The 26,893-nt window shown below is 34.4% G+C and overlaps 1 protein-coding gene across 2 annotated transcripts in view; it reads left to right on the top strand.

The window, feature by feature from the left end:
• LRP12 (LDL receptor related protein 12) overlaps nt 1–26,893 on the top strand; it is a 79,976-nt gene that overhangs the window by 34,122 nt on the left and 18,961 nt on the right. The window contains exons 2-3 of one of the 2 annotated variants that reach the window (XM_039233849.1): nt 7,603–7,659; nt 26,045–26,180. In XM_039233849.1, the coding sequence (XP_039089780.1) occupies nt 7,603–7,659; nt 26,045–26,180 (193 nt within the window). The remainder of the gene's footprint in view (nt 1–7,602; nt 7,660–26,044; nt 26,181–26,893) is intronic. The other variant, XM_039233850.1, reaches the window with a different exon arrangement.

The following is a 26,893-nucleotide window of genomic DNA, read 5'->3' as shown; positions in this document are numbered from 1 at the left end:
TCAAAAGAATGTACTGAATTTTTCATACACTTTCAAGGGATTCACAACCATCTTCCTTCAGCAGACATTTGGGAAAAGTGTGTGTATTAGTCTGCTTGGGATGCCATAACAAAATACCACAGACTGGGTGGCCTAAACAATACAAATTTATTTTCTCACAGTTCTGGAAGACTAGACGTTCAAGATCAAGGTGCCATTAGTGTTGGTTTCTGATGAGATTTTCTTCTTGGCTTGCAGTGCCCTCATATGACCTCCTCTCTGCACAGATGGAGAGAGATTTCTTCTGTCTCTTAGGAAACCAGTGTTATTAGATTAGGTCCCCACTTTATGACTTCTTTTAGCCATAATTATCCCCCTTGTCACATTAGGATTGGAGCCTTAACATAGGAATTTTAGGTGACTCAGCTAATATTTAAAACAGTGTACTAGTCTGTACCTTACTTTGGCCAGACCAAAAGAAGTAACTGTGTTGTAGTGGCTTCAGAAAAAAAAAGAGGGGCATGGGGCTGGCTCAGCCAGGAGAGCATGTTATTCTTGGTCTTGAGGTTGTGAGTTTGAACCCCACGTTAGCAGTAGAGTTTATTCTAAAGAAAAAAAGATGAGATTGTACTACAGTCAGAGAGCTTAACACCTAAAGATTCAACAGTAATTAAACAAAATACTGATATGCCTTCACAACATGAAAATCTGGAAAGATAGATAGTCCAGGGAGGTTATTAAGATCTCAGAAATAATTTCTGGTTATTAAAATTTCCAAACCCAAAAGGAATGAATGGTGAAGAAATCTAAAGAAATTAACTGGTTGCTCAATGACTTCAGACTAATTAACGTATTCCCAAGATAGAAAGGATATTTAACCAAGAATAGATTATAAATATCTATTCTTGTAGAGAAAATTCAGGATTGAGTTGAACAAAAAACCAAGAACAGCAAAATGATCTTTGAAACATTTGTAGAATAAAGAATAACAGAAAGATAGAGCTATTGCTTGGATAGATAGTTAATACTGGTAATGTTTACGTCCTTTCCATCAAAATGTGCTCTTCAAACTGAAAGGACACAAGTGCAAATATTATAGGAGTTCATTCAAGTATTATGAATTACTTCAAGAGTTCTGACTTAGAAACTAAAATAATTCCAAGGAATGAGAGGAGGAAAAAAAGGTCAGAAGACTGGAAGAGGAAGTACAATTTTGATTTTCCAAACCAGGAAGCATTAGAATTCTATTAGCCAACAACTACCAATAGTTCCCTGGGGCAGATGATGAATAGAGAAGAGAATATAGGAAAATATAGAAGAATATATAGGAGAGAAAATAAATCTATAAGTTATATAGATTTGGTAATAACAAAGAGAAACCGTTTCCTTATTGATCATTACACTAGTAGAAATGTTCTACACAAATGTGTATTAACTTCTACAAGGGTCCAACAAATTGTCTTACACCCTTTGTGCAGTTCAGAAAAATTTGGTCTGGATACTAGAACAATGAAAATAGGTTGTCCTTCAATGTAGCAGGGTCCAAAAAAATCTCTAGGCAGAAAGCTAGTGCTATAAAAGAGCTCATCTTAATTTGTTTCCCTTTTCTCAGAGATCATAGTCTTATACTGCATGTTGTCCAAGTGTCTGAATCTTTTTCACGTGTTTTTTCCACCTTTTTTAGTTGTTGATAGCAGATCTACTGATCCATTACCAATTGCTCTGTCAGGAGCAACAGCAGGAGTTCTGTGTCTGAGTTTTTAAATATCTTTTTTTGTTGCTGCTAAAGATGGGTCTCAGTTTTCTGAGTGGTTGTTTGTATTTACAAAGGCTTTTGATCTCCCTATGCTTATCTTATATCCTGCTACTTTACTAATTTTTCGTATTTAAATTATTTCTCTGTTGACTGCTTTGTGCTTTCCAAAAAGATAAATCATCTATAGATAGATGCAGTTTTACCTCCTTTTATGTTTGTAATTGTTTTTTCTTGTCTAATTGCATTAGCTAATAGTAATAACTATAGTGGGCACCCCTGTCTTCCATTCCTATTTTCGGCAGAGAAGTCTCTAGGGCTTCCCACTTGAATAAGAAGCTTGGCAATTTTATTTTGTTTTTGTATGTTTGTTTCTGTTTTATGTGTTTTTTATTATTTTCTCAATAGATTGTCAACTCTTTGGGGCAGGGACTATGCCGCGTATGTACTGACCTACCATTCTTTTATTTAAACAGATATAGATCAAGTATCTCTTATTATGGGTTATGTTCTATGCTAGCCACTTGGCAAAACAAAACAAACCCAGCTATGTCCCATCACCATATCATACCACCTCCCCCCAAACCCTGCTGCCAAGATTAAGATCTGATGGGAAATACAGACATTGAACAGATAACACAAGTGTGGTAAATTTTCAGAAAGTGACAGTTTTAGATACTATAGGAGCCTATAACAGAATGACCTAACTTGGTACAGGAACATCAGGTGATATGTCCCTAAAGAAATATATTAAAGGAAAGTCTAAAGACAAGAGACAGCTGACACTTTTCTAAGAGAAATCCAGTATTTCTGGACAGAAGAAATAGAGTGGATCACAAGGATGAAGTTTTTGCAGTAGTTAGATAGAACTGGACTGTAGAGAGTTTAGTAAGCCCTGTTAGGATTTTGGACTTTTTCCTTTAATATGGCAGCAAAGTAGGAATGATGTTTGCTTTTGTGTGTGTGTGTGTGTATATATATATATATACACACACACACACACATATATATGTATATATATGTATGTTTGATAACTGTTCTCACTGCACATAGAAAACGAAATTGTAGGATGCTGAGTATATGTTACTTGTAAATGCTGCCCATTAACTTTTAAACCAGTGACTTTCCCACATACAACTTGAAATCGCTGAGGGAGCAAGTTTTAACTCTGAAAGCTAAGTACTGTTTTTTTTGTAAACAAGAAATACATTCATTCTGAATTCTTTTTAAAAAGTAAGGAACACAAACTTGTTAGTGCCTGTGGATTTGAATTTTCAATTCATCCCATTACTGGCTTTTTGAAAAAATTACTAAATTGCTAGAAGCTTTGGTTTTCTCGTCTCTAAAAGGAAGTGTTGTTTTAAGGATGAGCTGAGGGAAAGCTTGTAAAGCACTTTGGATTTGGCTGGCACATAACTGTCAAATCTTAACTCTATTTATTAGCTATTCTTTAAGAACTTCAGTACTTAAATGAGCATAAATAAACAGAACATTACAAAACAGCAAAGATGCAGACCATGCATGTAGGCATTCTCTTAATGACGTCCTGCTTATTCAGGTGAGGAAACCATGTCTTAGGAGTAGTTTAATTAAGGTTCATGACTAAATAAATAGTAGAGTTGGGGATGATTCCTGGGAGTCTGGTTCCACAGCTCAGACTTCCCTCCTTCTGTGGCCTCTCTTCTACAACAGTATCACTTTTGGAAGATTCTTTCTCTTTCATTTGACTGCAATAAAAAATTACAAAGCCATGTTTCATTTTGGAAAGAAAAATAATAAATAAGGGAGATTGATTGCCTTTGGTATTTGGTTAGTGGGACTAAAAAAAAAATTTTAAGCCATAATATATTATTTCCTGATTTAGGTGATAATAAAACATTTTCCTGCTTGAAAACTATTTTTTTAGGAGTTCTTAATTAGCTGATCCGTTAGGTGATTAGCTATTAGTGTATAGTGATAGAAGTAATGTTTTATCAGACTATATGTTTTTCTAATACATGTTACCTCTAAAGGGGACTGCTGTGAACATCTAACATGGCTGTATTGAACACTGCAGTTACAGTAAGGACACTGTATATGTACATCCTCATGGGTGGGGTTTTCTTCTCTTGAGGACTGATGAGGGACATTAGGGATAATGTAATTTGATTTGGGGGAACCATCTGCTTATAATATCGAAATAATTGTGTTACATAACTGTCATCTTTGTAAAAATACTTTTTTAGAATGGCAGTATATGTAAAGTAGCTCACTTACTTCTAGTGTTACTTAACAAGAAAGGGAAGGGTTCGACTCTCTTTTGCACTGCTGGTGGGAATGCAAACTGGTGCAGCCACTCTGGAAAACAGTATTGAGGTTCCTTAAAAATTTAAAAAAAGAACTTACCTACGTCCAAGCAATTGCACTACTAGATATTTATCCAAGGGATACAGGTGTGCTGTTTTGAAGGGGCACATGTACCCCAATGTTTATAGCAACGCTATTGACAATAGCCAAAGTATGGAAAGAGCCCAAATGTCCATCGACGGACGAATGGATAAAGAAGTTGTGGTATAGATATATAATGGAGTATTACTCGGCAATCAAAAAGAATGAAATCTTGCCATTTCAACTACATGGATGTAACTAGAGGGTATTATGCTAAGTGAAATTAGTTAGAGAAAGACAAATACATGATTTCATTCATATGAGGGATTTAAGATACAAAACAGATGAACATAAGGGAAGGGAAGCAAAAATAATATAAAAATAGGGAGGGGAACAAAACATAAGAGACTCTTATACAGAGAGAATAAGCAGAGGGTTGCTGGAAGGGTTGTGGGAGGGGGAATGGGCTAAATGGGTAAAGGGCACTAAGGAATCTACTTCTGAAATCATTGTTGCACTATATGCTAGCTAACTTGGATGTAAATTTAAAAGTAAATTAATGAATTAAAAAATTTCTTTAAACAGGGAAGGGCGCCTGGGTGGCTCAGTCAGTTGAGCGTATGACTCTTGATTTGGAGTCAGGTCGTGATCCCAGAGTCCTAGGATCAAGCTCCACGTTGGACTGCACATAGAGCGTGGAGCCTGCTTGACATTCTCTCTTTCCCTCTGCCCTTCTCCCCTGCTTGCACTCAATAAAATAAAATAAAATAAAATAAAATAAAATAAAATAAAATAAAAGCTGTGTGATGTTAACAGAAATAATCATTGATTTTTTTTAACTTCTAAATAGGATTCTTTTAAGGAAGAATAAATGTATGAGAAATTAGCAGTGTCATATTTTGTTTTCAGGTATTGTTTATCAGTTTTTAAGTAGTAATATGTTTATGAAATTACAATATTTTATAATATTTCAAAATATTTATCAGACTTCCACTTATTTAGAATGGTGAAAAGTGAACTATATTCTCTTCACCTATGTTTTTAGTAATATTAATAAAATTTTTAAAGAAATCCACACCTGTTACAACAAATTCAGTCAATGCTGAAGTATAGAAACCATGTCTTTCTCTTTAATTTCATTCCCAGGGGTTTTCTTCCACAATTTATATATACCCATAGACTCTTTAACATATATATAAGTATATATACATATGTATATCATATGCTTATATAAATGTACTTATACATTTAGCTCTGCATACATGATTTTTAGTTAAAATTAGATCATATTTCTAATCAGATCATATTTTAATCTTACTCTGAAGCATGTAACTTAATGTGCATATCTTTCCAAGTTAGTACATATAGAATTCAGTTTATTGAATATTTTATTGTAAGGTTATATTAGTTTATTCATTTCCATGCTGATAGATTTTTTAATTCTTTTTTTTTCTATTTTAGAGAATTTTACTAAGCATTATGGGAGATAGGTATTATCTTCTCCATTTTAGAGAAGAAGTTAAGACACAAGGAGGTTAGGTATCTTGGCCTAAATTGTACAGCAAGTTAGTGGTAGGGCTGGTGTTAGAACCTTGGCAATCCAGTTCAGAATCCACTTAAATGCTTCATTATGTTACTCTTCTTTTTCTGCCTATCCTTAGTCTTATCTACTGAATTGGGGGGTAAAATCAATGTATGAAATATATTTAATATTAAAACTCTCCTGAGGATAAGTTAATATGCTACCTTAGGATATTAGAAACCTCAGGGTCACAGATTACACAGGTATAATTTGTGGTTGTGTCTAATATAATAAGTAGAAGGTTTGAACCATTGATATACATACAAATCTCTGGGAGTGGGGGAGCATCTTGTTAAAATGTACCTTCTGATTCAGTAATCTGGGGTGGGACCTGAGACTACATTTCTAATAAGTTTCTGCTGATGCCAGTATTGCTGATCTGTTTGTGAGTAGCAAAACTTTAGGCAATTTATACAGACCTCTGGCAAATCTTTTTGGCTTTATTGAATCAGTTTTTACATCATTTTATTTATGGTACCAATTTTTATAAGTTTTAAGTGTCAAAGAAATATGTGGGGGTTTCTAGTCTCAATTCTATGTCTGTAGCATTTAACATTGCTGGGAAAAATAAATTGTGGTTTCTGTAGTATTAATGTATAATACTTAACTGTAATCAGATTTATTTATGTACTAAATACAGCTTACACACCTTTGTCACCATTTCCATTGTATCATTTTTAATGGAGGGAAACATTTATTTTCATTCTGAAGGCTATCAACTGTAGTTGAGCTAAGAGGTTGTTTTCTGGCTATTATTTTCTTCTTTGGTAATAGCGTATTTTACACAATTACAAAAGTGAATACTTGTTCAGTGCTATGCGCCACGTACTGTATCAAGTGCTTAATTGGCATGATTTGACTTCATCATCATGACCTCCCTCATTTATGCATTCATCAGCTCTTCGAGCACCTGCTCTGTTCCAGGAACTGTGCAGGCAATGGTGAGCCAAATAAACAGAGATTCTGCTCTCCTGGAGCCTAGTGCTTTGGGGGGTGCTGTACAATAATCAGGCAATCCCAGAAATGTGATGGTTGTAAAAGACAGGTTGTTAATTGCTGTGCTTGCCATTGTCTCTACTCTTTCAACCCTCAGAGAAAATTCTGCCTTAGCCCTCTCATCTCCCTACCTAGTTTCCTCCCCGGTCCCACTGCAAGAATTCTTTCTCTGCCAGCTGGATTCCTAGGTTGTTGTGATGCCAAACCGACCTAATGATTAGAGAGAGACTAAACTTTACAAGTAAAGATGAGCAATTTGTACAAGAAAAAAAAGAATACCTTAAGGGACATTGTTCACGTTAATTGAAGGAGTATATATCCTCAACACTTTAAATGGGAGCTTGAGGTGACCCTCAGTAACTTATTTCAGTTATTTTAATGCTTCCATGTTGCCCAACTCTGTGGTAAGAAGCATAGGAAATCAGCAGATACCAAAACAGGGTGTAATTCTGTCCCTACTCTTAAGACCATTAGAATTGTTGATGAGAAGAAGTTGAAAGATGTAGAAAACCATGTAAGACAGTATTATTTTTTAAGTACCAACACGTATGACCCCTAAGCAGTAAGCACACTGTGGACTAACATGTTCTTGGTGAAATGCTGCTTTGAAGAAGTATGTGATTCTCTTTTCCAGTAATAATTCTGAGTTCTCTTCTGACAGAAATTTTTTTCCGATATTAGATCTATACATTTGGTCTTCATATATATAATACTACATTGTTGTGATTTCCAAAATGTTCTGTTATCCCTCCTATTGTTATAATTTGGGGCTTCATTGTATTGTTTTGGAGATTATTATAAGAGATTTTAGATCCTGAATACTACAAGTAGCTCTAGGTAGTTGTTTTTCTTTTAAAGGTAGAATCTGAAAAAAAAACTATAAATTTTATCTTGGAAATTAGTTTATTATTATGTTTAATTTTAGGAAATGGTGCTCTTGCAGAACATTCTGAAAATGTGCATATTTCAGGAGTGTCAACTGGTAAGTCATTTTTTTGTAATGTTTAAATTTCATGCATGACTTATATGGTAAATATTGAAAGCCACCTGGTATCTTACAAAGTGTTATTTGGCTATAAAAATTATTACTGCTTTTTGCAGCATGTAATAAGGAATGAAGTAACTGGAACATGGAGAAATTCTCATAAGATAAAATTGATCCTTGCGTGCCCATGGATTGATTATACTCTTCCAAACAGATGGCATAATTATTTTTTCTTATAAACATTGAACCAAAAAAATAAAAGTTAGCTTAACTTGAATTTTTCTTTCCATACAAAGTTATATGAAATGAAATTTACTAAAATGTAATTTTGAATGCTGTTTCCAGTATTAGAGCCTGAGAAAAGCATTTTGCTTGATTTTTTTATTTGAGTACTACTGTACATAAAATACACAATTTATGTTCTCAAAAAGCAACCCAACAACATATTTGTATCCATGATATTCAGAAACTTGTCAAGTTCAATGCATTTTTCTCCTACTCCTCTAAGCTTTTATAACTTAATAATTACAGGCCTATTAATAGTATAATTTTCATTCTTAACCTGACTTCCATAGCTTTGTTTCCATTTTTGCTGTGTCAACTGTAATTAGGAGAGCAAAATCTTTTATTTTTGCATTTATTGAAATATAATTTCTTACCATTGTTTTAGTTATATTATTGTTTCCCTTTAATCTTGATGAGTTTTATGTGGTTAAAAAATTACACTTTGTGTATTTGTCAATCTACTGGTTGATTTCTGCATGTCATCCTGTACTTTGGTTATTTTTTCCTCACATGAAGTAAAACTGAGATTTCCTCTTTTGTTTTATGTGTGATTTTATATTCAGAAACCTAATAGACTTAACAAAAGCTCTTAAGAGTTAGTTTGCAGACCCAAATGCTTTGACAAGTGTGGTTTTCTGAAAAATGGAGGCATGTGCCTCAGTTTGTTTCAGTGTTCTTTAGTCTTCTAGTTCTGTGTGATTTTCTGCATATTAAGCAAAAATAAGCTTATTTTAAAAATGACTTTAATTTTCTCCCTTTTTCTATTTTGAATAGTTAATGAGAATTATGATTATTTCTCCACATTGTCACTATAAAGAAGATTGTATACAAACATTTTAATTTACACAATCAAACGATCTTGTCTAATTCAGCAATTTTTAGAATTTTAGGTTTAGGGACCCTTTTAATTTCGAAAAAAATTTTTTAACGTTTTATTTATTTCTGAGAGAGAGAGAGAGACAGACAGACAGACAGCGTGAGCAGGGGAGGAGGGTCAGAGAGAGAGGGAGACACAGAATCTGAAACAGGCTCCAGGCTCTGAGCTAGCTGTCAGCCCGATGCGGGGCTTGAACCGTGAGATTATGACCTGAGCTGAAGTCGGACGCTTAACTGACTGAGCCACCCAGGCGCCCCATTTTTTTTTTTTTTAATTTTTTTTTTTTAACGTCTAGGGACCCTTTTTAATTAAGCTTTTAAAACATTGAAGACTGTGTTAACCTGCCCAGGCTGCCATAACAAAATACCGCAAACTGAGTGGCCTGTGTAATAGATACATTTATTTTCTCATAGTTCCAGAAGCTACCAGTTTAAGACCAAGGAACTAACAGCATTAGTTTCTGGTGAGATCTCCCTTCCTAGCTTACAAATGGCCACCTTCTTGCTGTGTCTTCACGTGGCCTTACATCTGTGTGCAGAGAGGTCCGTAGTGTGTCTTCCTCTTCTTATAAGGACCCTCGGTCCTATAGGATTAGATCCCACCCATATGACCTCATTTAACCTCATTTTACCTCCTTAAAGGCTCTATTTCCAAATAGAGACATATTGCACTTCAACAAACGAGTTTGAAGGGGAGAGACCCAGTTCAGTCTGTAACAAAGACTTCAATTTTTTTTATGTAGGTTCTAGCTATTGATATTTACTGTATTTGAAATTAAAACTGAGAAATTGTTTTAAAATGCATTAATTTATTTGCAAATAACAGTAATGAATCTATTGCATGTTTACCTTAATAAAATACTTTTATAAAAAATGAATTTTTCAAAACAAACATCAATAAGAAGGATGGCTTGTTTTATAATTTTGCAGAGTCTGTAAAGAATAGCTTAAGAGAATAAAGCTGGATCCTCAGAGGTATTTCTTCCTCCAGTCTTTTGTAGTATGTTATTTTGTTTGATATATGTGAAGACAGTCCAGTTTTACACTGATGTATAACTGGTAAAAGGAGGAGTATTTTATTTATTTATTTTTAAAAAATTTAATGTTTATTTTTGAGAGAGAAACAGAGCGTGAGCAGGGGAGGAGCAGAGAGAGAGGGAGACACAGCTCTGAGCTGTCAGCGCAGAGCACAATGCGGGACTCAAACTGAACAAACCATGAGATCATGACCTGAGTTGAAGTCAGACACTTAACTGACTGAGCCACCCAGGTGCCCCAAAAAGAGGAGTATTTTAATAGCCTTTTCAGATAATTGTGAATATTCTTCTTTGCTGTTATACTGAAATCCAACAATTTGTAGTTTGAAGTTAGTTCTGAGTGGAATCTGAATGAACTTTTATTGTCTGTTACATAAAAACCCAGTTGGCCTTTCTTGCCCTTGGGATGGGATTTTTTTTTTTTTTTTTTTACTATGCATTATTTTGTACTATGCAGTAGTAATTTACAAAATAATGGTTTTCTGAGTTAGGCAGATTTATATGGAGTATGAGAGTTATGGAAAGATTCAGTATTAGGCTCAGAATTTTGCTTCAACTCATCAAGATTAGATTCTACTTCATAATGTTTATGCTTGCTTGAAATTAGACTACAAAGCTACTAAGCTTTGATATTTGTTGGACATGAAAATTACCCTTAAATAGATTGCCTGTTTAAAAAATGTTCAGTTTAAAAATTCAGCACTTAGAAAATACAGTTTTGCATATATTAATCTTATTTATTTTCTTTAATCTTGTTTATTTTCTACTTCTGTATTTCAGACATATATGTATTTAGAAATGTATATTCATTTGCTAGCCTGTCATAAAGTACTGTAAACCAGGTGACTTTACAGGTTTATTTTCTCATAAGTCTAGAGGCTAAAATCTGAGATCAGTGTGTTGTTAGAGTTGGTTTCTTCTGAGGCCTCTTTCTTTGGCTTGTGGGTGTCCGTCTTCTCTGTGTATCTTCACATGGTCTTCCCTCTGTCTATCTGTGTTCTAATCTCTTCGTATAAGGACACCAGTCATGAGGACCCACCCATGTGACCTCATTTTAATTTAATTATCTCTTTAAAGATTCTGTCTCCAAACCTAGTAACATTCTGAGGTACTAGAGGTTAGGACTTTAACATAGGAGTTTTGGGAGGGTGAAACAATTCAGCCCATAGCAAAATGTGTATTCTAATGAAATGTTTATGCATCAGATTTATGCATCAGTAAAATGTTTAATTTCAGAGGTCACTGAAACCTTATTAATGATTTATTGTTTTTCCTGAAGGTTGTTCTTATAAAATCTTTCTTCTATGGAAAGAGAATAATATGATATCTATTCCAGTTATACCATTCAAAGTAAATGTATGCTGTCTCAAAAGGTCCTCTCACATACACAGATTCAGTGTGGGTTTGCTGTGGTCAGTGTGCAGCTATAGGAAATGTAATGCTTGATGTAGTGTGATCTCTCTGAACTCTCTGCATCTCTGAGTGGAATGAGCGTCCCTTCAGTGCTGGTCTAAACAGAGAACCAGCCTTCGGAAGAACCTCTAAATGTAGGACTTGCTTTCTCTTGAGACCAGCAAGCAGCAGAAGTGGCTTCCGCTTTGCAGCTGCTCTCTCCTTACCTCTGCTACTCTCTCTGATGGTGCTCTGTGCTCTTGTCCGGTTCAGTCATTCTGTGCTTTTTGGAAATTGCAGTGACAGTTTTAGAAATAATTTTAACTTGCCTACATTAGTGTTTCCACGTAGCTTCTTGTCCAAATCAGGACACTTGTAGGGTGAAAGGGTAGACTATTTTTATTATTCTGGCACTACAGACAAAACCAGGACTGTCTCAGGCAGTGTAGGATATAAGGTCACTCTATGTGAGGGGCGCCTAGGTGGCTCGGTCAGTTAAGCATCATACTCTTGATTTCATCTCGGGTCATGATCTCATGGTGAGTGAGATCAAACCCCTTGTTGGGCTCTGGGCTGACAGTGTGGAATCTGCTGGGGATTCTCTCTCCCTCTCTCTCCCTGCCCTACCTTCCCCCACTTGCTCTCTCTCTCTCTCTCAAAATAAACAACTTTTTAAAAAATTCACCCTACATGTAATGAATTAAATTTAATTTAGCATATATTAAAGTACCTTATGTGGACCTTGTGGCAAGAAGAGTGAGAATGAGAAATTAGTAAAATATTCTTATCTCAAGGAACTTATTTAATGGAGGAAGTAGACATGTATAAAATGCACCTGTAATGTCTTAATGTAATAAATCCTAGAGTGAAATAATAAGCATATTAATTGAGATAATGAATTTATAAAAGACCTATTTATAAAAGACCTACTTATTTATTCATGTGAATTTTGAGAATTCATATGAATTATAGGAATGATTAATTTCTTTTTTTTTTCTTTTTACAAATAGTTTATTGTCAAATTAGTTTCTACATAACACTCAGTGCTCATCCCCAAAGTGCCCTCCTCCATGCCCATCCCCCCCTCCCCCCCACATCCATCAGTCCTCAGTTTTTGTCAGCATTCAAGAGTCTCTCATGGTTTGCCTCTCTCCCTTTCCCCCACCATTTCCGCCCTTCTTCTCCCGCTTGTTCCTCCGTCAAGTTCCTCCTAATCCTCCTATACGTGCACACATATGATATTTGTCCTTCTCTGCCTGACTTATTTCGCTCAGCATAACACCCTCAAGGTCCATCCATGTTGCTACACATGGCCAGATTTCATTGTTTCTCATTGCCATGTAGTTTTCCATGGTATAGATAAACCACATCTTCTTGATCCATTCATCTGTTGATGGACACTTAGGCTCTTTCCATGTTTTAGCTATTGTGGAGAGTGCTGCTATGAACATTGGGGTACATGTGCTCCTATGCCTCAGCATTTCTGTATCCCTTGGGTAAATTCCTAGCAGTGCTATTGCTGGGTCATAAGGGAGTTCTATTGTTAGTTTCCTGAGGAACCTCCACACTGTTTTCCAGAGGGGCTGTACCAGTTTACATTCCCACCAACAGTGTAGGAGGGTGCCCGTTTCTCCACATCCTCGCCAGCATCTAGAGTTCTCTGATTTGCTCATTTTAGCCACTCTGACTGGCGTGAGGTGGTATCTCAGTGTGGTTTTGATTTGTATTTCCCTGATGAGGAGGGATGCTGAGCATCGTTTCATGTGTCTGTTGGCCATCTGGATGTCCTCTTTGGAGAAGTGTCTGTTCATGTCTTCTGCCCATTTCTTCACTGGGTTGTTTGTTTTTCGGGCGTGTAGTTTGGTGAGTTCCTTATAGATTCTGGATATTAACCCTTTATCTGATATGTCATTTGCAACTATCTTTTCCCATTCCGTTGGTTGCCTATTAATTTTCTGGGTTGTTTCCTTGGCTGTGCAGAAGCTTTTAATCTTGATGAGGTCCCAACAGTTTATTTTTGCTCTTGATTCCCTTGCTTTTGGGGATGTGTCAAGTAAGAAGTTGCTGCGGTGGAGGTCAAGGAGGTTGTTTCCTGCTTTCTCCTCTAGGGTGTTGATAGTGTCCTGTCTCACGTTCAGGTCCTTTATCCATTTTGAGTTGATTTTTGTGCATGGTGTGAGAAAATGATCTAGTTTCATTCTTCTGCATGTTGCTGTCCAGTTCTCCCAACACCATCTGTTAAAAAGGCTGTCTTTTTTCCATTGAATATTCTAGGAATGATTAATTTCTAATTGACAGTATATTTTTGGTTCTTATGCTTTGGGATAATTTGTTTCTAATTTTAATAATTTTACTCATTTTTGTCTTCCTCCTCCTTAAATCTTTGCCAAGAGAGAGAAGTCTTTGTCCTTATGCTGGTTCTTACGTTACAAATATTGGCATAAGAAAACATAAATTATCAAAAAGCATATATCAGGTGATTTTACAATGGGGAAGCATTACTGGATAATATTTTATTTTCTATACATGTTTTATTTAGAACTTTTCATGGCCCAGAATTTTAAGTCTGCCTTCATATACACAATAGAGGAAGCAGAAAGACAAATGGCATTTTTGTAAATCTAATAATATGTGAAAATCATGAAATTATATGAACTGCCAAGTAACTTAATTGTGTATGTTGATAGAGTACAAAGGCTATTTTGGTGTTCTTTTTTTAAAAATGTCTAAATCAGCTGTCTCCTGTTCTCCCTTTAAATGTCTAAATTTGTAAAACAGCTAAGTTACTGCTCATCTGTGTAGAATGAGACATTTCTTTGGTGAGATTGATTTATAACAAGACCTTTGCATAAGTTAAACCAGTCTATCTGACTTTTTGAATTTATCTGCTTTAAACTGAATTTTACTCTATGATCTGTGATATTTATTTCAATCTGAATATTTCTGCAAATGATTTGATTATGTCCTCCTTATTGTTAATTACTTCCAAATCAAAGTTTTTACTTGTTTTCACAAATTTTACTTATTCATTGTGCAAGGTTGATTAAACATTTAGAAAAACATGGAAAAAGAGCAGGAAGATTAAGAAACTCACCCATTAACCCTGCATTATTAGTAGTATAATTAGTAGTAGTATTTTATTTCATTTGGCCTTTTTCTGTACATACCTTAAAAATAATTGTATATGCATTTGAATTATAACAAGTTTTTGTCTCCTGCCCTTTAGAATACATTTTTTCATAACCATTATTTTAATACCTGTATAAAATTCCCATTAGATGGCTATGTTGTAGTGTTCTTTAACATATCAATGGATTGTTTCCAATGGTTTTTTCCTAGTCTGGGTCATGGTGCAAGGGATATACTAATATATATATAGCCTTTTTTTATTAGCATAGATTTCTAGAAGTGGAATTGGTGTATCAAAGGTCATAAATAATTTAATTTAGAAACCTTTTGACAGATTGCTTTCAAAAAGGAGTATACCAATTTACACAGCTGTCTGTAGTATAAAGTCCCAACCTTTTATTTTCCGCAGACTGTTCAGAAATGTAATTGTTTACTTCTCTTTTTGATTCATGGCTGAAGAGTTGTGGCATTGCATAGAATGAGAGCATGAGATTGGCTTTCTTTTATAGTTAGGCAAAACTACCCAGAAATTTAAAGAAGATTTTCTGGTTGCTAATAGGAACAGATGTTGGAAATTGCTTCTTTCTCAAATAGAACATTTTTACATATGAGGATTAACACATTATTCCCAAGCCTCTAGTGATAAAGCTTCTAAATGCCTCCCTTATAATACCTGTAGCTGAGGTTAGCTTTATCTTCAGTCTACTGTACATTTAACTTGCAATTGTTTGTCCCGCATTTCTGGGAGTGAGAAAGAGGATGTCTACTTAGGAAATTTCTCTTTTAAGAATTACCAGAGTATATAAAATAGATTTCAAATAATTTTTAAGTACGGTTCTCCCTTTATTTCATCAGAATTTTTATTCTATTAAATTCATTACCTTTGTGTTTATGTATTTGCATTTTATAGTTTCTATTATAGTACTCAAAGGCCTAGCCTACTGCTGATCCTGTAACCTTTTCAAAACAAATAATGAGTTATGGCCTTTTAAATTAGGATATATTATTTTCTGAATTGCAATTATTTTGCTTACAAGCTGATTAGTAATATTTTGCATTAGTGTTAGAGCACTGGAGTAAAGTAGCTTTTGTTTTTAGCCACCATTTGGGGCTTAAATACTATAACGTAGTATTTTGAAGTTTCCCTGGAAGAGCATCCATACTGATAACACTTTAATTATCCTAGAATTTTCAGATCTTCCAAAAAGAAATAAAGCCTGAAGTCTAATTATTCAATAGCAGTTTACAATTAATGTTAGATATAGAGAAGTTGCATGAATAAAGCAGCAGATCTAAGTGGTCCTTTGTACTTTTCATTTGTGATTTTAATATTATTTAAAATTATTCAAGCAAATATGGACCTCCTCCTAATCTTACTAAAAAGAATTTCACCAGTTCTTTTGACCAATATTATATGTTGTGTCTTTTATCCATGTTTCAAATGGAGAGGGGAAAGAAAGTTTATTATATTTTAGGTGATGATACTAAACCCATTAGGGTTTTTAGGATTTCAGAATCTAAAAAATAGAACTTAATGTGAACTCAGGAAACTGTCTTTTCAAATGAATAAAGTGAGTAGAGAAGACAGAGTTCATTTTTTAAAAAAATAATACACATGGTTAAGATACTGTTAATTTTTAAAAGCATTGCCTGCCTTCAGAGAATTTCTTTATGAGATGCGTAAGCTTCTGATGTAGAGTATTCCTTGAAACTTTAGAAAAAGTAATGGTAGTATTATAACTTTATGTATTGTACTTTTATATGTATTACATAGTACATAGTATATAATTAAATATCGTATGATGTTTTATTATACAATAATATATTTTATGTGAAGCATATTTCTCTATTATATAATCATAATATTTCATGTATTACCATGTCTTTATGGAACAATTGCATATTTATAACAAGATTATTACATAGTATAATTTTATATTATATTATTATAAGAAACCGTGTTAAAACAGTAAGTGTGAGCACCGGGACCATGGACAGAACAGGTTGTAACGTGACTGAAGTGTGTGATGCCTAGATGGTGGAAGTGTAACTCACCCACTCGAGTGAGCGGGCCAGATCTTATGAAGGTATAACACGTTGCATTCAAACGTCTGACGTTTTCCTTTCTACTCTGTAACTTTGAGAATATTCTTTTTCTACTTTGAGAATAATTCTTCAAAGTGTGATAGCATGTGAATTAGTTGTGATTTTGCAAAATCACATTTGCTAAAACGTGATTGTGCAGCTGTTGTGCAAGAGCCAGTCACTTGGCGGATGAGCGGAATGGACTTTGGATTTCAGTTGACTAATAGGTCCGTAAAAGTTAGGGGTGGTGTGATCGTAAACTGCTGTCCTGGAAATACACTATCCAGAACCAAGTAGATGGTGTTCTTTTTTACTCCTTTCTTAAACACACTCTGGGCAGTTTATTAATTTCTGGGCATCACTCTTGACAAGACACTAAGAGTAGGACACTACTGAAAAAAGATGTGAGCATACTAAAAAGCCATGTCAAAGCTGAGAGAGATGGCTTAGAAGATCATGTGCATCAAGGCCAATATATGTTTGCTCAGGTGCTGATGTCTGCTTTGCTTCTTCTATTTTTCCAGCAAGAATCATGGTAAACTTCAAAATTAATATTATTTCCCATTCAAGAAATAGAAGTAGTAGCTTGCTTAACGTTTTACTCTTCTGTAGTACTTAAAATTAGAAAATGTAGGTACCATATCAGTCGTTCTTATGCCCGTACAGGGAAAAATTGCCTTTTTATGGCCTTAAAAAAAGGTTTAAAAATTTGAGTCTTCTTCATTCACCTTATCTTATGCTTTGCTAGCAAAATTCAAAATTACTGTTACTACTTAAAAATTTTAGGATAGAACTACTTGGTTAGTTCTATTAAGGGTATTCCTCTTATCTTACTCATATTGTGCTATGACCCTATTGGAACTGGGAAAACTGTATGGGTTTTTTTTTTCTTTTCTATTTTTCCTCCCTTTTCCATACTTTGTGCCTCTTTTGACTTTTTAAAAAAATATTTTTTTTTTACTGCCATGTGACCCTTGATCATTGTTTGTTCGTTTTGTTCTGGACACTAGTGACCTTCAAGAAACCAAGGAGTTAACCTGCCTTGATTAGAGCTGAAGACCACATGAAACATTTTGGTCCTCAAAAAACATTATTTAAACTAATAGGAATAAATACATTGCTGCATTCATTCTTAAGTATGCTAATGCAAAGGAATATTCCTTTAATTATAAGCAGCTGGATGTAGGATTTCCTGCTCACAGTAGAAATGTGTGATTTCTGATGATAGGTTTGAAAATAATGGGAATCCTGAGTATGATAGATTGATACACCCTTTTCTGCCTGTACTGATTCTTCCCTTTCAAATGACAGTTAAAGCCTTCCCATCTTAGACTAGTAAATATTGCTATTAGGGTGCTAGTAATTGTTCCCATAAAAAAAGAGAAGTTTAGTCTTCTGACTTTCTGAAAACGTTAGAATGAAGTATGCAGTAATTTTAAGGGAATTCTACCCATGTCCAATCTCTGTCTCCTTCCAGCTCTGTCCATCCTCAGTGTGTTGACTGTCCTGACATTTTGTTATGTGACAGCTCAGCTCAGATATCAAGTATTCAAGGAGTCTGGGCAACAAAAGGTCAAAGAAATAAAATCACTGGGATGGACAACACAACCAGTCAAGTTGTAAGAAGAGAACTTTCAAACTGAAGTCATTTCTTCCTAACCATGGGCTCCTAACCATCAACTTCTGGGGAGGTTGCAAGGGCTTAGCTGTGTCACATGGGACTGTCTGACAGAGGGCCCCTCTTGTACTTCATTCATCTGCAGATTCTGACGCTCAGCTGGTACTTGCCTGATACTTGCCTCAGTGGTCAAGACTTCCTATTCAGCATGCTTGCTTCCTAAACTCTGACTGTCCACCATTAAGACTATTACCATCTTCCGTTAGTCCCCCAGCCTTCCCTGCTTTCCCCTTCTCTGTTCCTCTTTCCTGAAATATCTCCTTCAACCTTTACCACATCCTCTTACTGCCATTTTATCTCATGCCCTAAACAATTTTACCTATAATTAGCCCCAGATGTATATTTTTCTTATAAAAGGTAGGTCCTAGAATATAATTTATAAAGTCTTAATTCCAAAGAGACTTAAGAGGCAGATTAATCCTGCCGGCAGTCACTATATAGATTTGTAGCAAATAGGAATCAACTTTTGATGCTTTAAAACCTTTTCTCCCTGTGTTAATACAGGACCAAAGTTCTTTATTCCAAAATAGACTACTTTTATCTTCACTGAAATTCTGTGTAGGCAGCTTCCTCCACCTCCTTGATTATTATTCCAGGTAGCATAGGGGGTTCCCTAGGGCACATGTGTGTCTTAGTGGTTAGGAGTGCGGCCCCCGAAGCCTGTTGCCTGAGTTCAAATCCCAGTTGTAACACTTACTAGCTTTTGTGTGATCTTGGGAAAATTAATTTCTCTGTGCCTCCATTTTGTTCTTTTCTGTTAAATAGGGATAATAATACTAAGAATTAAAAGGAAGTACCCGATAGGCAGGAACATTGTCATTAGTCATGCGATCCGCAGGGCTGACCATGCACTCTTCACTTTGATTGTATTTACAGGCCTTCAACTCATGAACTATAAACTTCTGACTTATAGCAGGAATCTCATCTCCAGCCTTGTGCACCATAATTAACCTTTAAGTTTCAAACTGCTGCCCTTCTCCTAAATTACCTGGACAAGTACGTGTCTGGTTTTCATGCTAATCATCTATCTACACATCCTAATTTTCCGTGTCCTGGCACGTGGTACTGCTTTTGCACAGGCACACTTGTTTCCATGTATCCCGTGATTCCCTCATCAGCCTTCAGAATCATTCTTTCTCTCATCCCATGTGCCCATTCATCTATTTCCATTGGAATTCAATTCTTCTCACTAGTGTTTTCAACATTTGGAATTGCTTTTGTATTATCAGCCATAATGGAGCTAATATTTTTAAAACATTGTACTCTGAAAATGAGACAGCCACATGATAGTGACCACCATTGACTGTAAATGCTGTCTTTCACTTATAAACAGAGTGAACCTGCTCTTGTTAGATAATGAAACTTCTGTAAAGTAAAATTTTACAGGTTGGAGGATTTGCTTCATAACTGATTTCTACGCTTCACCAGTTTCTTTATTTGCATCACATCACTTCTTTTCATCGTAGCCTACCTTGGCTTGACTAGCATTTACGGAATTGAGTCATTAAATTTTTCTAATTTGGAAGGTGCTCTTTCTTTACTCTTGCTCTGCCTACCTCTGTTCTGTGAAGGAGATGCTGTATTAATAGTCAAGTAAGCCCTCCCTCTTCTATACTTATGTAATGCAGGCTTTTTGTATGTGTGAGCCTTTGTGTCTGTTTAGTAATACTATATCCTTATGATCCATTGTTTAAAATTACTTTAAAATGTATTATATCATTTAGGACTATGTATATTGTTTTGTATGTTCTCCTGACTGTTTATATGTTTCTTGGACTGTGAATAAGCATATGTCATTATTACAACACTGCAGTTTCTGTGAGACCATGAATTCTCCTCATGCTCTTCTTTTGTGCCCTTCAGAAGGCACAAAAGTATTTTATCTACTTCAGTGGTCAGTAAGCATAGTCGATTTTTATTTGTGTTTCAGTTTTGTGACTTATTAAAACCAAAGGCACAAAGATTCCATGCTACTTTTAGTTTCAACTGCTTGTAGTCCTAAAATGTCAACCATGTCAGTTTTGAAAAGAAACCCAGTTCTTCGTCTGTAGAACAAGAAATTGTAGTTTTCATTTTCTTTTACAAGTAGTTTGGCTTTAATCATAAATTTCCTTGCCTGCTTCTTTCCTTCTCAGGTTTTAAAACCATGAAATCTCAAATTGAAGGGCAGTTTATTTGACGTTATTTTGAAATCATACTCTCCTCTCCTCTGCCATGTGTCCTGTAAAATAGAGGTTGTTTGAACACTTCCTATTTTTAAATGATTTCTTTAAAGGTGATAGTTATGATGCATTAATCTAGCTTAAAACCTATAATTCTTTGCTTTTCTTTGAGATTATTGAAATAGCATCAGGTTGAACATGAAGAAATCTTGAGTATTTTCTCAGTTTTGTCATTTCCTAAAACTATACAGTGAAATCTTTGGAATTTAAGCCTGAAAACTAATATCAAAATCTTACTGAGAACTCTATCAGAGAATCTCTGCCTATTCATTCCTTAATTTTCCCTTTCTTAATTGCTAACGAGTCAGATAACCTAATCACTGTAGAATCCTATGGAGAAGATACTGTCTATCTTGAAAGCTGCCATCCTTTGAACGAACATTTGGAACCTCTTTAACTTGGGAGTTTCTGTTTCTGGAGTTATGGGAAATTTATCAAAAGTAGAGATCATGGATTATCATCATCCAGAATACTTGAGTGCTTGTTTATATCTAAAAACACTAACCAGAGTAAATTAGATGTATTTTTTACGAATGTTTATATTCTAAGAAGAGAGAGTTGATACTGGTTGTTAAAAGATCTTAAGGAAGCAAAATGAACAGACTAAAATATAGTCATTTTTGTTGTAATGCTACATATGTGTTCCTAAAAAATCTCACATTCTGCAAAATTAAACATTAAACTAACAGGGTGTGTGAGAAAAGTAGTGTTGGTACAGATGACTTACAACTATGTAGCTCTCTAAGTATAGCCCTGATGAAGTATCAATCCAAATGCTAACACAGTCAAATACCCCTGACATTTATACCTAGAATCAGTTCAGACTTTGCAGCCCTATCCTTTTGGCTTCCTACTTACTTACTCCTTGAAGACATTTTCTTCTAATGGAGAGCAACTTCATAAAAAATAAGAATATAATTCAGAAATATCCTTCATTAAAATGTTTTGTTTTTGTAGCAGGGAAATGTCTTCATGTCCTCATTTGTATGTGCAACCTCCCAAGATAGATTAAAATAGAGGAAAGTTAAGCAGTTCTTTAAGCTTGTAAAGTAACCACTTGGCAATAAAGGAAGGCCATTATATAGAGTGTTTATATTTTTTCTTAAACTGTGAAAAACTCCTGCTTCTGATTACTTCAGATCATTAACAGGTAGAAATAAAATCTGTCACAACTTTGCATTATACTGACAAGATTCTTCTATTTGCTAGTTATGTATAAAGTAATTATCATTGAAGAATCAATCAGATTGTGGCCAAAGTAATTATACATAAGCAATAGAGAAGGAATAGATAGAATAAACATGGGTAAAAGAATATCAGGTTTGGTATATCCCAAATTGGGAATATAGTTAAAATGTGGAAAGATGAGGTTCAGACTAGCAGAATTATATAAGCATTGTATTAGCAAAGCAAAAAAGAAATTAATTTCCTAAATCATTGTCTTGTGGGTATGTATCCTAACCTCATCCTTACCCTGGCTTCTGCCCATGTTAGATAACCAGTTAATTGTGGCATAATTTCTCATTCTTTCTAGAGCATACTGGTGCCAGTACATACTAAATGAATAATCAGTGCCTCTTTCCCACTTAGTCTGAACACAGCCTTAGTAGCCATCTCAGTGCAGCATTCCAGGCATTACTACCAGCCAGTCTGACTTGGGATGTCATGTACTATTATTTATTGACAATTTACTGTAATCCAAGCAGTGTGCTAAGTCCTTTACCATAGTAGTTGTGTTTAGCCTTTGTAGCATTCTAGATGGTAGTAGTGTTTAAGTCCTCATTTATAAGTGAGTGGATGTAGGCTTAAGTATTATCAAATTCATTGTAACAATAAGTCACCCTAAATCTGTTAACATAAGGATATAAAATTAATAACAATATATATAAATTTAAGAAAAAATGAAATTACAGTTGATTGTAGGTACTTGAGTTGAAGGGTTACGATGAATTAGGAATGGAATATCATTAGAAGACCCTGAAATAACGAAAAAATAAAGGACTTATAAGAAGTCAATTGGAAGATTGGGGTGGATGTTGGGAGAGAAAGCAGGCCTAAGAGGTGATAAAGGGAGTCTCAGTATTTGACTTGGAAATCTCTAACTTTAGTCACTATTAAGCCTGACTTATTTCCTGTGCTTGGAAATCCTTGAAATCATCTGTCATATTAAAGTAAATATTTCCTTTCTGTTTGAATTAGGTGAAGTTACTATTCCTTTAACCACTTGATGCCTAAGAATAAAGATGCAGAATATAGGATAGAAAGAAAGATTTGGGAAATACACCATCCTGATCATGTTGAATTTGGTGTTGGAATGTCCAGTGGGCATTTGACTATACAAAATCTCTGGGTTAGAGATTTTAAACTCATGAACTGTAGATCATAGTTGAAATTGTAAGATGGAATGGGAACCTTCCCCAGAGGGTGAGGAGAGCAGAAGACTTGGAATGAACTGTGAGCACCAGCATGCCAGGAGCTGGCTGAAGAAAGAGAACCTGGACTAGAGATCTAACAGAACAATCAGAAGGAAAAGGAGAGCCAGAAGCAGCTGTGTCAGCAAAGTCAGAGTAGTAAAGTATCAAGAAGAAACAAATCACTGTCAGATACTCCAGAGAGATCAAGTAGGATGGGAATTGAGCATCCCTTCAGTTTGGCGGCGACGTCGGTGATGGTATTGCTGGCTGGCAAGATTTTCAGGGAGGTCACATTGGAAGTCAGATGTCAGTAGGTCAAAGAGAAATTCAAAGTCAGAAAAAAAAAAGGAAAAATGTATGAGTATCTCCTGATGAGCCATCAGATATATAGTGGAAATAGATCATCATGATGGGATGTGGGGTTGGGCATGATTTAGGGCTGAAATAGACCTTAGAGATATTTAAATAGCAACTTTTTATTTTAACACATAAAGAAACCAAGACCCAAAGAAGTTTAGTAGTTTACACCATGACAAAGCCAGTAAATGATAGCAGGTAGAAAGCCAGGTAGAACAGATAGCATCTGGGTCTTATGAATCCAGATCTACCCAGATATATATGTAAATTCTTAACCCAAAAGAGTCAGAAAAGTTTTTTAGTGGTTTCTAATGTTAAACTTACTCTCTTAGCATTTGAATTTTACTCTTTCTTAGAGAAAGGTATGAGTTAAGGTTGTTCTAGATTATATTTATCTATATGCCCAATGTACTGTACATGCAAAAGCTGTGCTGATAAAAAGCCACCAGCTGGATCTGAAGCAAAATGCCAAACTCCATCATGTTGCAAATGTGCAAAATTAAATCAAAATATATATTCATAACCACTTAAGGGAGAAACATGATACTATATGTTTTTAAAGTACTTATTGAATTAGAAATGTAAAATACTAAATCTTAAAATAACTGTTCTTATTTATGGGTGGTGCACCTTATCTTTGGGCAGTCATATGAACATAAAGTATTCACAACAGTATTTTTGAGCATCCATATCAGAACATAACATACTTAGTTTTTGGTATAAGAGCACCACCTATGGGTATCTCAGGTATTCAGGGGGGAGAAATTTAAAACCAAACATAATAAAATTCCAGCTTTTCACCTATAAGTGGTCTATTTATTTATTTAAAGGCTAACAATTGTCTACTTTGCCATAAGTTATTCCTACCTGGTTTTTGCTTTGGCATATTACTCCTGAATGCTTTGGCAAGAGATAATGAAGAAAGAAAAAGTTCTTATAAATGACTTTGGATGTCTTTTCTTTAATTATTGTGATAATTCATTAAAGTTAAAAGCAAAACTGTGGCTTCATTGTCAATAGGCTCACACTTAGATAAATTAAATCTTTTTCTAGAGTATCATTCATCAAAATCTTAAAAGATTTATAAGGGAAATTTTACTCTTAATGAAATTTAACAAAAAAATTGGAAGCATTGACTATGAATGGGCATTAAGTTAGATGTATACTAGGCTCTTGATATATCCCTGTATTCTGTGCTGTGAATGTGGATTTTTTTTAAGTGATTATAAACAAGATCCCTACAGTGGAGTGTTCCCTAATTCCAGGGTAGACCCATTTTAGGCATGAACATTTTTTTCTTCACTAAAGTATACTTTTAAAACTTAGTTTTTTCTTCAGAGAATGGATTATTTTATAGAAATAAGGGTTGAGTCTTTAAGCAATATAGCTTTCTTTATTTTGATCATTATAGATAACTTTTTTTAATTGCATAATATACTTCTTAGCATTCTAACTTAAATTGAGTGGATATAACCTTTGCTACTAAAAAAAAAAAGCCATTTTTACAAATTATAATTGTAATAGGGATACCCGCCTATCTACAAATTGGGTTAACTAATTTTTAAACTAACAACAGAACTCAAAAACCATGAAAGTTCAGACCACATATTATACTAGGCACTTTGCTTACAGAGATTCATTTATTCATTCAACAACTCTTTTAGCTAGATATGACCACTAATTATTACGAAAGCACAGTCTTCTCTTACCTTTTAGAAGATAGGCAGTACTATCCATGTTCTGAGCTGTCGTGGTTTTTTAGTTCAGCGTGTACTTTATTCTGAAAATTGCCTCCATTACTTTGAATAATTATGCGTACCTCTGTCAGCTACTCTCCTCACTTCTAATTTGCTGCTTCTAATCTATCTGATTTTAAAAATCAGATAATCTAATATATTGAAATTACATCAAATAAGAGGTTTTAGGGTTTTAAATTTTACTGAAAGTTTAAACATTCATCATGTGTTTTTCGTAGCCCCAGTGACTATTTTTTAAATTGAGGGAGAATAAATTGTCACATTATCTGCTGACTTCTGGAGAGGTAAAATGTGCACTGCATCACTGTGAGAGTTGGCGATAATGCAAGGAAAATAAACCAGAAAAGTGTTGGTAGTAGTGTGAGTTTATTCTATATTTCTTTATGATACTCAGATATCTAATCACATAATGATATTTTAGTCACTATTTCAAGCCTTTATTTTGAAAGTAATTTAGGAATCATTTATCACCTTGTAATAAAATTTAGAAATAGAATAAATTAAAGACCTACTTTGCAGGAATTTTGAAGTAGAGTGCTTTGCTGTCTTTACCCAGTCATCCACTAACTTCTTAATGACCCAGCATCTTACTGTTGTATTTCTATGTGCTTTCCCTTAATTATTATACATAATAATGTATTATGTACATATTATACATAGTAATGTATATAGTCTTAAAAGACTATGTATATGTATATAAATAGTCTTTCAATTTAAAGTATCCAGAAAACAAAATGGTACTTTTAAGGATCTAAACACAGTAGTTCAGTAAACATTGAACTTTATTGAGTTTATAAGAAAGAAAATGAATTTAAAAGGTGAGTTTTGAAAAAAGATTGATCACTTGATCAAGATCCATGGCTAAAGCTAGTAATCCTCACTCTTAAACTGTTATTCAGAGATTCAGTTTGAAAACTTCCATGCCTCCCCAAAATTTGTACTTAATTAGAGTAAGATCCTTTGACTAAGGGGAAGAAAATAAAATATCTTATTAGAATAATAAAAATTCTATAAGGTTGATAATAGCATATCTTATTGTATATGATTTTATGTTTAAGGTGTTGTCGTTGTTGTTTAAATAAAGACTGATTTACTTAGTGCTCTGTTTTAAGGTATAATAATTAGCTACGATTGCTTTGGCTTCTTCCAGCTTGTGGAGAGACTCCAGAACAAATTCGAGCACCCAGTGGTATAATCACAAGCCCAGGCTGGCCTTCTGAATATCCTGCCAAAATCAACTGCAGCTGGTTCATAAGGGCAAACCCAGGGGAAATCATCACTATAAGGTAATGCTGATTCTGTATTACTCTATAACATTTTATTATAAATGCATATTTTTATATATTATATATTTATATGTCATTATATATTACATAACATAATATACAACATTTTATTATAAACATAAATATAATATTTTAATAAAACATTAATTCAGTTTCCAAGTATCTCACTCAGCATGCAGTTATATTAAAAGATGATTTTCTAAAAATGTAATAAACTAAGTTACCAGGACCATATTAAGAGTAGGAATAATGGCCCGTCCTTCCCCTACTGTAAGGGTATGTGTTTTGAATGTTTTATGATGGTGATAGTGGATTTCCACTGAGCCATCCATATTTTTGTAGGTCTTTTTTTATGAAAGGTGCACATTTGAGAAATAGCTTATTAGGGTCAAGAGTGTAACCTTTGGCTATGGGACAAATAAACAAAACTCACTAATCCACTTGGAGATCTGGCCCATAACTTTAGTATCATTATTAGAGTCCTCTATCTTAATAAGCTAGAACATGATTGTAGTGTTTATCTGTATATATGTATGTATATAAAACTTGAAGCAGGCTGATAATGGATAAATGCTGTATCTAGGAAAATCTCCTTTTTGTAATATTAAAACAAAAGAACTTCTGTTAAGAATATAAAATGAAAGATACTCCTCGAAGAAACCTAGATTTAAGATTCGGAGAATAAGTATAAGTATGAAAGATTAAGATTCACT

Source organism: Hyaena hyaena, unplaced genomic scaffold, assembly GCF_003009895.1.
Source record: "Hyaena hyaena isolate Hyena2069 unplaced genomic scaffold, ASM300989v1 scaffold_79, whole genome shotgun sequence".
Lineage (NCBI taxonomy): Eukaryota > Metazoa > Chordata > Mammalia > Carnivora > Hyaenidae > Hyaena > Hyaena hyaena.
Note: the sequence above shows the minus strand (reverse complement) of the source record. Positions and strands in the feature narration are given on the sequence as shown.